Source organism: Theobroma cacao, chromosome 4 (assembly GCF_000208745.1).
Source record: "Theobroma cacao cultivar B97-61/B2 chromosome 4, Criollo_cocoa_genome_V2, whole genome shotgun sequence".
Taxonomy (NCBI): Eukaryota; Viridiplantae; Streptophyta; class Magnoliopsida; order Malvales; family Malvaceae; genus Theobroma; species Theobroma cacao.
The window spans coordinates 21,600,199-21,611,830 of record NC_030853.1 but is presented as its reverse complement, the minus strand read 5'-3'; the positions used below and the strand labels follow the sequence as shown (position 1 = coordinate 21,611,830).

Here is an 11,632-nt window from a genome sequence, read left to right as displayed (position 1 = left end):
TGAGTTTGAAAAATTATTTTCTCTCCCACTCTTGCCTGCAAAAAGTGAGAGAAACTCTTTTTATAGTTTTATTTAGTCATATATATATAAATGACACCATCATTATTGTTAATGTGTATTTTTTTTGTATGTTCAATGTCTTTTGCATATTGTTTAATTTTTTAAATGAGTGATAATTGAATTATATATAAAGTTATCTTTAACTGTTTAATGTCCCTTTCTGTTTGGCCCCCTTTTTGAAAATGTTCTAGCTTCGCCCCTGTGTGGGTCATCGACGGATGGGAGGAGGCGCTCAAGTGTGGTGAAGGGAAAGTAGGAGGGAAAAAAGAGAAAGCGAAAGAGTGAAAAGAAAGCAGAAGGGAGAGAAGAAGATAGAGTAAAGGGAGAAATGAGAATAAGTATCCCAAGCAAGGATTTTATTAACATCACCTACGGATGATTCCGTCAGGCTTGTCATCTTCTCCCCCACTTGGATCAACCATATGATCCTTCTTCATACCTGATTTCGATATCCAGCTAAATATTAATATTTTAATATTATTTTATTAATAAAATATTATTTTATTTTAAAAATTTTATCTTGTCTCCTTGGTACCCAAAATACTTTATTATGCCTCATTTGACTTCCAAATCGCCTTTTATTTCACAAATTCTCCTTCGATAAAATTATTATTATTTTCTCACTTGCGAAATATTTTATCCTAAACTACTCCTTTCGTCTTTTATCACTTCTAAACATTTTAATTGACCTCAATTTGCATTCGATCAACTTTATTTATTACCATATCAAAGTATGGGGTATTTCAAAAAGAAAGCAGAAGGGAGAGAAGAAAAGAGAGTAAAGGGAGAAATGAGAAGAAGTATCCCAAGCAAGGATTTTATTAAGATCACCTACGGATGATTCCGTCGGTAATTAAAATGGGATAAATTAAGGGAAAATCTCGCGTATGAATTTTGAATATGTATTGCCAACGAATATATTGACGGAATACTTTGTTGGAAATTAAAAATTAATATTGATGGAATTTCTATCGACATATCCGCCAGTGATGTCACCAATGCCTAAACTAAATAACTGACCACTATATCCGTCGGCTAGGTGGTTGGTAAATTCCGTCGATAACTAATTACTGACGGAATAAGTCCATCATTAAACTTTCAACCATTTTACTATTCATGCGCCCCATTATATTATTGATAGAGTACTGATGGATCGCATTCCGTCGAAATATTTCATCCATATTCTGTCAACAATTCTTACAATCTTGTTTCGTCAGTATTCCGTCAATAATTACTGATAGAATTGAATTCATCAGTAAAAACTGTTCTTTTTTTTGTGATGACAGTTTTTCTTCTTCGTATTTTTTGTTTTTCACAGTTTTGCTACGCTAAAGGGTAGCTTTAGCAAATAATAAAAGTACATGCAACAATCACAATAGGCAAAAGTTTCAAAAGAGGTGTTCATGCATTATTATCTCCGTACAAGGTGGTTCGATTTTAGAGCATATGTCACATATCCGACGTTTGTTTATTGAAATACTGTTTTATGAGATTAATGAATAAAGAAAACCTTAAAAAATTTCGAAATTTCTAATAACTGAAGGGTCATGCTTGTTCTGTCACTCGTCTCTTTCCAGATGCATCCTCACCTCTTCAATGTATGTGTTGCATTACATACCTAAATTTTGTCCCATTTTTTTAAAGTGGATTTGATGGAAGTTGAATCAAAACATGGTGCCCGTAAGCTGTCTTCACGATAAAGAAAGTGATAGGAAGTTGTATGGAATGGGTGGAAGATTATTTTGGTACCCGTCCAAAGGACTTTGTCTCATCTTTTAAAAAACATAACCTGTGGGTTTGCTTCAATTTGATCTTAAATATGGTAATTTTATTTGGTTTATTTATTGATATGTAATAGTTATAATTATAGGCACAGATTGACAGTTTGTTAGATTTCAGTTTTTTTATTATAAAAATAAAGGAAAATATGCTTAAGTACAAACAATATTTATTTTTTATGAATAAAATAGTTTTTAATTTCAAAATATATATTGTGAATAATTTTTTTAAAAGGCAAAATATATTTTATTAATGAAAGGTAGATGCATAAAATCAAAACCTGACAGTTCGTGTTGTTGTGTTTTCATTGTGTCTTGTAAATATAAAGTATTAACAATAATATCGATAAACACGAACATGACAAGATTAATTAATCGGATTAGAATCTTAAACAAGTACTATAACTTGATACGACTAACACATTTATTATACATATTGGATTAAATTTTATACGACACGAGACGATTTGTTTACACAATCAACACAATTAAAATTTATATGATTTATAACATGTTTATACAATTAACACAAGTGACGTAATTAACTTGACTAAAACACAATTAAAACAATTAAATTAACGTCTAATTCTATTATTCAAATTTACAATAAAAAATCATAAATATCATATTATTTATCAAATATAATAAAATTTAAAATCAATAAATCTTAATTATCATAAATATATTAGTCTTTGTGTGGGTCACTAAACGAGTCTTAATGTGCATTGGATATGTTTCCCCAACATGTGAACATTGTAGACATCTCATTTTGTTCGGACTTGATTTCTTTTTATTATTTTATTTTATTATATTTAATGACTTTTTAGTATTTTTTTATTTTTACTTTCATTTTATTTTTAATTTTTATGTTTATTCTTTTTTTTTTTTCTTAAAGCTGAAAGAAATAATGGGTCTATGACCCAATCTACCAACTGCTCCACAAGCCTAATTTAGAAAAAAAAAAAAAAGGCCATTTAGGGCTTTGGGTTAACAAGCCCACATAACAAAAAAAAAATTAAGGGTCCACATTAAAATTAACCGTAAAACATTAAGGGTCCATTGGGTAGTCATTGCAAACTTGAAATTCATATTTCTATTACTTTAAAAATAAGTTAATCAATGTTAATTGATTACATACCTAAAGTTTTTAACTTTGGCCTCTATTTCACATTAATAGATCATCATTGAATACTAATCAATCCTGAAACAAGACAGGAGATTCGAATACTAAACATCAGTCCTCTCAATTTAAACTTAGCTCTCCATGTCTCTCTTTCGCCCCCTCCTTTTCTTAATATCTCTTGCTTCTCAATTATTATTTAAGCATATATTTAAATTTAATACATTTAATATATATTAACCATAATGCTTTCATATAAACAGAGTTGTGAAAGCATTTTGTTAGTAATTCATATATTTAATGCGAAAGCATTGTGTTTAATATATATTAATATGCTCAATATTAACATAACTATCAATTATTAACATAATGCTTTCATATAAACACAAAATTATGGCATGTGTTAACCATGATAGTTAAATTTATATTTTAATATTTTAAAAAAATTTAACTTTTGATCCAAATATTATATTTGCTCATGCTGATTGCAGGTAAAAGGTATATAGGCAAAAACAACAAAGACTCACGACTTATTTTTTTAAAAAAATAAATAAATAAAATAAAACGAGAACAATAAATTTTCTAATTTCTTTGATATTGATTTCAGTAAAAAATCATAATCTAAATCTAGAAGGCATACAAAAAGTTATTTGATAAAAAAAATGAAGAGATATTAGCAACCAAAATTTCACATCTTAAAGAAAAAAAATCAGATCCGACGCTCTCTCCTAGTCCTCATTGACACCCACTTTCTGTCTATATGTGAATGCTTTGAATGCAATTGCTCTACAAAATTCAAGCTCTGAGTGTTTGTCAGATTTGGAGATTGATAAGGAAACTTGCTTTCATCCTCATTGAATTCTTCATTCTGTCTCATATTTTGGTCTTCATATGTACTTAAGCTCTGAGTGTTAGTAGAGCTTAAGTCATGGGACTTCGGCCATTGTGTCTCATCCTTTTCCTTCTCCCTAGCATTATTAACTAGATCAATAGCTAATTCATCACCCAACTGTTCATTCTGTCTCAGTTGATCCGAAGACAGTTTCTTCTCAGTTGAAATGTCTACATCAGAATCTGAACTTGAAGTAGAAAGCGCCCTTTCTATCCATACTCTTTGTTCGATCTCTTCAATTTCATTGAGCTCGAGGCCATTGTTAGTTTTTGTCATGTCTTCACCCTCTGATTCTGAACTATAGTTGTCAATGGGATGGATCTTTTCAAATCCTAATTCATTGTTTGGGTGCTCAATTCCATCTGCAGCTTCGTACCCTTGAAATTCAGGGGTTGCTGATGCATCAGAATCATAAAATGCTCCTTTCTTAAGGCTGGGGCCTCCCTTTTTATGGCTAGAACCACTTTCATCATCTGGATCAAAGTCTTGGGATTCAGTTCTTGAGAGTTCAACAGCTGCTCTTGCAGCTGCTGCTGCATAAGCTGCTGATTCAAAAGCCTCTTGAGCAGCTGCAGCTACATCTCTGTACTTTTTCCTTGCTTTTACAGACTCAGACAACTTTTCGTCCAGGTTCATTTCTCTAGGCAATTCAATGGCAGTATATTTGTGCTCAGGGTCATCCAAGTTGGCTGACTTATTAGCAGTGGACTCATTCTGTTTCTCATGGACATCCATTTTCTCCTGCAGTTATCAAATATTGTTATTTGAGTATCAAACAATAACTTTTAGTTTGTTAGAGATTGTTGTTTTTCTTTTGATTGCAAGTTTCCTACCTCGACAACCACTGGACTATCTACCTCCAGATGCAAGGCGATACCCCTCTCGGAGGCAATCTCCTTCAGCACTTTCAATTTGCATTCCAAGCTTGGTTGTCGTGTTGAAAGCTTCTGTACTATCTGTCGAAACACCAGAGACAGTAATAAGGACAAATACATTTTCCCATAAAGTCTTTTACCTTGAGGCATTGATTGAACTCCTTACCTTAGGATGCACACTGCAATTGTTGCGTAATTCAACGGCACGAGCAACAAATTCTTTCCCAAACGTGGATGATACAACCCTACGAATGTGGAGAAGCTCAGGGAATTCTCCACATCTTGATGATGCAAACATCAAGCTTGATGTTGCCTCCTTGAGCTCATCAGGGCATTCCCTATTGTAGAAACGGGCAAATTTAAGATACTCCGATGCTTGAAAATTTATCCATCAAATATTATAACCAAAAGTATTACCATGTGCATAACAAATTAATCTTACTTGTTCTTTTGAATGAGCATGACTCTCTCTATCAAGAGCTGACAGTAGCTTTCCATTATAGTTAATGCATCCACCAGATTCTGCTCTTTGATCACATGCTCAACCTGTTTAAAAGTGCCCCATCAGATCCATCTTGCTCAAGAAAGAGAAGCAACCCAACAAAGGGAAAGAGAGAGGTGAAATTAAACTTACCCGAAGAAGGGCTCGTTCTTGGTGACCAAGGTTGAGGAGGTCAATAACATCAGACCTGGCATGGGAAAACCGGACTTGGTGCTGGTTCTTGAGGATAGCAATCCTAGAGATAGCAAGTTTAGCAAGAGTTTTAAACTTGGAGGCCTTGAAGTTTCTTCCAAGCAAAGCATCCAATTTCCTACCCATGTTTCTGCCCTTGCCTGCCTGCCTTTTTTTTTTGTTCCAAATATTCCTGAACAAAGCCTCACAGGCGGTCAGAAACAGAGTATTTGCTTATAAAGGTGAGCTTGTAAGGTTGCTGTGATGTTTTGGGTTTTGCAATAACACTGAGTCAAGCACGTGCCAGCTGTGGGATTGTTAAAATAAAATCTGGCGTTGGAATTGAGATTTAGCATGGCATTTTCTTTGCTTTGAATGAGCCAAAAGCGGTTTGGTCAATTGGTGGGGGCTGCTTCTTTTCTCTAGAAAAATTCTGGAAGATTCATAAGTTGTAGGTATGCTTAGTTTACATGTATAAAATAGATATTTTCTTGGTCCATACGCTGGAAATAGTAAACTGTCCAGGAAAGTACAACACCGAATATACAAGTCTCAAATGTTTCTTTCTTTTGTTTTGTTCATGCTTCAGCTTTACAGTCTTCAAAGCTTTTTCTTTTCAAAATTAGCTGTTGGTAAAAACTTATTCTTAATTTCTAACACCCAGTTTGGCAAAATAGACTCTGGTGGTAAAATCAAATTTCCCTTTTAATTTTCTTAGATTATTAGGAAGAGAAACTAGATTCATCAAGGAACGTACAAAATTTTTCTTTCCCAATTTGTTTTTTTATAATTTTTTATACACAATTAAAAATATTTTTTTCATGATGTTAACAGGTACCTTGCAATTACGTACCTTGCATTACTCAATTGGATTAAGTAAGAGTAGGGCACTATATAATCAGGTTTAGATTATAAAACTACTATCTGTCATAGGTTTAGATAGAGTTTGAGTAATGATTTTAAAGTAACCCAATATCGAAACTCGATTATAAATAATAATTTTTAATATTAAATATATTATTTTTTATTTATAAATTTTTTATAATTAATTTAATATTTATTAAAAGTTATTAATTATTTTACTTATGATTTTAAATTTTAAATTATTTTTTGAACTAACTTTAATTTATTAATTTAAGTTTTATTAATAATATACATAACAATTTATTTTAAATTTATTTAAATCAATCATTTAACAAGTAATGTTTAATATATTCAAATACAAATTTAGATAACAATTAAAAATTTAATCAAATATTTATAATATTCGGATACTCTATCAAATAATAATTGAAGTAACTGTTCGAGTGACATATCCATCTCACATTTTTTAAGTCCTTATACTAATGGATGAGTATTATTTTGAAGGAAATGAAAGGTCAATATTAAAATCTGATTCATTTAAAATAAATATCTTATCAGGATTTAGTGACTTGATTATGTATAAAAGCTATTTACTGTGTGAGTGCATTAAATATTAATGCTGCTTAATTAAAATACAAACCTCTGACTAGGAATCTCAGGTTCCCTTAACAATACATATCTTTTATGGTTTGGACATTACGTGGTATTTCCCAGAAAGACAACAATCAGAAACGTGAATAACCTTTTTGGCTTGATGTATGTTTCAGACCAATAAAGGGACAAAACTTTTGCCAATATATTAAGCAGAGAGAATCGGAAGAGGATCTTCATGCCAACTCAATTTCTTCCACAGCCTTTTTGGATTGAAAGCACCATTTCTCTTTTAGTACATGTTTCGTCTAACTTTTTTTCAATTTATTTATCTCTTAAAAAGTAAAAAATAAGTTAAATATAATATTTTAAAAAACTCTTAAAAAAATAACTTTTTTTAAAAATAAAATTTAAAAAAAAAATTCCAAAGAAGAGTTTTTTCTTTTTACTTTTAAAAATACAAGAAAATTTTTATTTTTATTTTAAAAATATCTTAATTTGTTAAAAATAATTATAATATTACTTTTTAAAAAATACCTTCTATGATAATTTTAATAAAAATTATAACTTATTAAAAAAACTTATAAAAAAAAATTTACCATTATCTTAATTTTAAAAACTATTATTTTTTATAAAAACTTCATAATAGTTTTAAATTAGAAAAAAATCAAACCAAATAGGCTCTTAGTTATTTTTTTTGTAAGTCAAGGTAATGTGAAAGCTCTTGTTCAAATGCACAAACCTACCAAATCTCAACTAATAGGAGGCAGAGATTTCACATTTTATAACCAGCCTCAGCTATAGCCTTAAAAAATGTCCTAATTTGTTTAAGGTTGATGGCTGATCACGCTTTTATATTATTATAAATTAAAAGGTGATTCTCCAATAGAATATTATAAAAACAAAAGCAGCAAAAGATTTTGCGTTATTGAAAGTTGAAAAATATAGAAATTTAAACGCTTGAATTCAATCTTTAGTCATATAAAATGTCTGTGTTTGATTTGAAAAACAGAGGAGGAGAACCAATCCCAGAAGAAACTGCCATGGGTGATTAATGAAACTTGCGTGGCCACAGCTGTCCTTGTAGTTGGTAGGACGTTCAGACTGCCACGGTTGATGGATGGTCCTGCTCTAATAAGAAGTCTCCCTTCTCTAATCCATATTATATTCTATAATAAGGAGATTAGTCTAGGCTTTGGTCACTTGGATTGTTAGATTAAACTTCCATATGGACCGTTTGTTGAATATCAAAGAATTCGCTTAACTTGCTAAAACTGTAATTTGCTAGTTTGGTATTTATGCAGGGGCTCAATCTGTACTTCGCTCTGCTTCTCCAGAACATCCTATGGGACTGAGTCACTTTTTTCTATCTAGAAGCCCTTGATCTTCCAAACGCAATGTTAGGATGCTTTATAAGGATTCTGATAATGATAGTTTTCTGTTTCAACATCTCTTCTTGTCAGTTCTGATTTCGTTTTTCTTTTTCGGTGGTGGGGGCAACGCCATGGATTTTGAAATTAAATTGGCGTAAGTTGTCCTGTATTGTCTTTAATCTAACAGGAGAATGGCTAGTCTGCATTGACATTATTAGCTTTACTTCCATGTCTTGTTCCCACCATTCTCCCAAGTCTCATCTCTGGAAAATTTTGTATTATTGCTTCATAGAATATGAAATAAACAATCCAGATTTCATAGCAATATTCATCCAACTATTGTTACAAAAAAATAAAAAATGAAAACAGAACAAATCAAACACCATCAAAAAGGCGGGCTAGACTGTAACTTTCTACTTAGCAACATTACATCTTGAACATTCTGCCAAGCAGAAAAGGAAATTAAGCCTGTGTTGAAGTTTTAAAAATTCAAGCTCACTAAGTATAAAACCCAAAAAATCAGAGAACCCCAAAACAAACAAAGACAAAGGAAGCTTTTAAAGAAGAAATTGAAACCCACTCATTATCATTTCTATTTCATTTCAAATATATATATTTTTCAAGAATAACGGTTCCATAGATCCTGCCTCAGGAGGCTAAACTGGAATGATTCAGCTGAAGCACAAAAAACAATGAATTATTTTCTGTGCAGACTGAACGGTAAAGTTGGACACACAGACTGTTAAGCCAACAGCTACAAACATCCAAATGACACTAACAATGCAGTCAATACAAAATTAATAACTCACACGGCACAAGCAGTTGTCGTTTCAACTAACTGAAACATAAAGCTACAAACGATATGAAAAAAACCGTTTTATACAAACCAAATAAAACTCAAACTAAAAACAACACTTATGGCCATCGTTTAGTCAACCAACAACCATCTTCATCATTTGAGAAAAACTGTTGATTCCCACCTCTTGATAATCACCAGATTCAAGATCAACTCTCTAACATAGCCTTTGATCCTTGATTTGAAGAACTCTTAAGCATGTTCTCAAATACTCGAACCTCTCCTTCCCTAAGCTTTTGGTGAAAATGTCAACAACCTAATCTTCAGTAGAACAATGCTGCAAGATGATATGGTTATCTTTGACAGAGTCCTTTAAGGCATGGTACTTAAGTCTTATGTGCTTTGTGCAATGCTGTTGAACAGGATTTCGAGCTATGGCTATAGCAAAATAGTTGTCCACATATATGAGAGTTCGCTTGTCAAAATTAATGCTTAATTCAACCAATATCTTCCTTAACCATAAGGCATGATTTGCAGCAGTTGCACAAGCTATATACTCTACTTCAACTGTTGACTGTGCCACTACTTGTTGCTTTTTTGAATTCCAAACAAATGCAGCAATGCCAAACGAGAAGCAGAAGCCTCCTGTAGTTTTGGAATCATCCAATGATCTAGCCCAATCACTGTCTGAGTAGCCAATCAGTTCATTACTTTCTTGCTTCAGATACATTAATCTAGAGTTAAAAGTGACCTTAACATACCTTAAAACTCTCTTTGCAGTTGTAAAGTGAAACTCAGAAGGCTTTTGCATAAATCTAGAGAGTAAACATGTAGCAAAAGTTATATCTGGCCTAGTAACAGACAAGTATAATTGGGACCTAATAATACTTCTATAACTCTTCCCATCAGCTTTTGCATAACCATTTTCTTTACTGAATTTTGCACCAATACACAGTAGAGTACTATTAGCCTTATAGTTACACATATTGAATCTTTTCAATAAATCTTTTGCATATTTTGTTTAATGCAAAGCTACCTCGTTTTCAACCTACTCAACCTCCATGCCCAGAAAATAAGTCATTGCTCCCAAATCAGTCATCTCAAACACTTTCTTCATCTATTTCTTAAACTCAGTCAAATACTCACCTTCTAGTCCAGTTTTCAGGTAATCATCCACATACAGGGCAACTACCAACAGCAAGGATCCATTCAAACTATTCATGTCAAGCCCAGCTCTACAATATGTTTATTATGCTATTTTTACATAAGAATGCATATTTGCTTACTTGGGTACCTCGAAAATCGTTAAAGGACAACAATGTACCAAATGGTACAATTAAGTTGAATTAAGCCTCGAACTAGTCCAAATAGAGATTTTAAGATGAAATTGAGAATTTTAAAGCCCCAAAATGACTCAAAATGGTGATTCAGAGTTCGATGACCGATTTGGAGTCAAATTGAAATTTTCATGACTTAGGGGCAAAATGATCATTTTGTCACCCGAGGTTAAGATGTGAGTGTTGGATGAAATTTTTGACTAATATTGATCATTTGGAGTATAATTTGAGTTTGAGAAGTGAAGAATTTTAATTTCGACATTTTTTCAAGTATAGGGGTAAAATAGTCATTTTGCCACCCTAGGGGTAAAATTGTAATTTTACACCACCCAACACTTGTCCAGCACATGAATTTCACCCATTTTTATCATGGATAATTGAAGGATTTTATGTGGTGGAGAAAGAAAGCTTAATAGTTAATAATTTAAAAATAGATCAATGGTAAGGTGACAAGTGTCAAGCTTTTATTTCTTTATTATTTTCCTTATAAATTAGCACAAAATCAGCCTATTTCTCTTCATTATGGCTGGCCAAAGCAAGAACAAAGGAAGAAAAAAAAGAACAAGAACCCTAGGGTGAAAATTCAAGAGAAAATTGGTAGATTTCAAGTAATCAAGCAATCAAAGGTAAAATTTCTTAATTTTGACTTGTGATCTACCTTTCTCATACATTCTTTTGCATTTTTCATGGTTGAATCACAAGATATCATGAAGGATAGTGTGCTAATCAAACCCTAGGAGAGAGAATTTGATGATGATTTAGATAGATTTTTAAGATATATGGATGTTTTTAGTTGTTTATGGTGTTAAGTGTACGAATTAAGCTTGAAATTCACATATTCCTCATGAGTTCATCATTGGCCGAATCTTCCTTGTAGAGTGTTGATGGTGGATTTGATTTTATTCCAAGTGAATTGGTTAGGAAATGATGAATTATGGTGAAAAAATCAAGTAGGAAAAATCATAGTGTTGATGCACTCACCATGGCCGAAATTCTCACGAAGAAATGTGAGGATGATTTTGCTAAATTTTATACTATTTGACTTGTGTTTGATGGTTTGGGGAATTGGAAGAAAAATGGAGTTAATTGGAGTTAAATTGGACGTATTGGCCAATTAATCGGGTGATAGATCGAATTAGGCCAATACCATTTTATTTAGGTACATAATTGAATTTATATTGAACACCGTATTTAGATAGTTACCCGAGCATTTCACATCCCATTTTATGCATTAGTAAAGAGCCTGAAATAGATTTATAATGGTATGACATAG

The 11,632-nt window shown here is 32.0% G+C and overlaps 1 protein-coding gene across 1 annotated transcript; it reads right to left on the bottom strand.

The window, feature by feature from the left end:
* On the bottom strand, positions 3,523-5,717 carry LOC18602066. The gene is made up of 5 exons (XM_007033224.2): positions 5,360-5,717; positions 5,168-5,271; positions 4,892-5,063; positions 4,684-4,806; positions 3,523-4,591 (listed from the first exon to the last, which is right to left on the bottom strand). The coding sequence occupies exons 1-5, from the start codon at positions 5,543-5,545 to the stop codon at positions 3,668-3,670; spliced, it is 1,509 nt and encodes a 502-aa protein (XP_007033286.2). The 5' UTR covers positions 5,546-5,717; the 3' UTR covers positions 3,523-3,667.

Bases quoted from the DNA above. Each gene is read 5' to 3' on its own strand.
- LOC18602066 (XM_007033224.2), bottom strand. From the start codon at position 5,545: ATGGGTAGGAAATTGGATGCTTTGCTTGGAAGAAACTTCAAGGCCTCC. The intron at 5,272-5,359 runs GTAAGTTTAATT...ACTTTTAAACAG, and splicing joins AAGAACGAGCCCTTCTTCGG to GTTGAGCATGTGATCAAAGA. The intron at 5,064-5,167 runs GTAAGATTAATT...TTTCTACAATAG, and splicing joins ATGCTCATTCAAAAGAACAA to GGAATGCCCTGATGAGCTCA.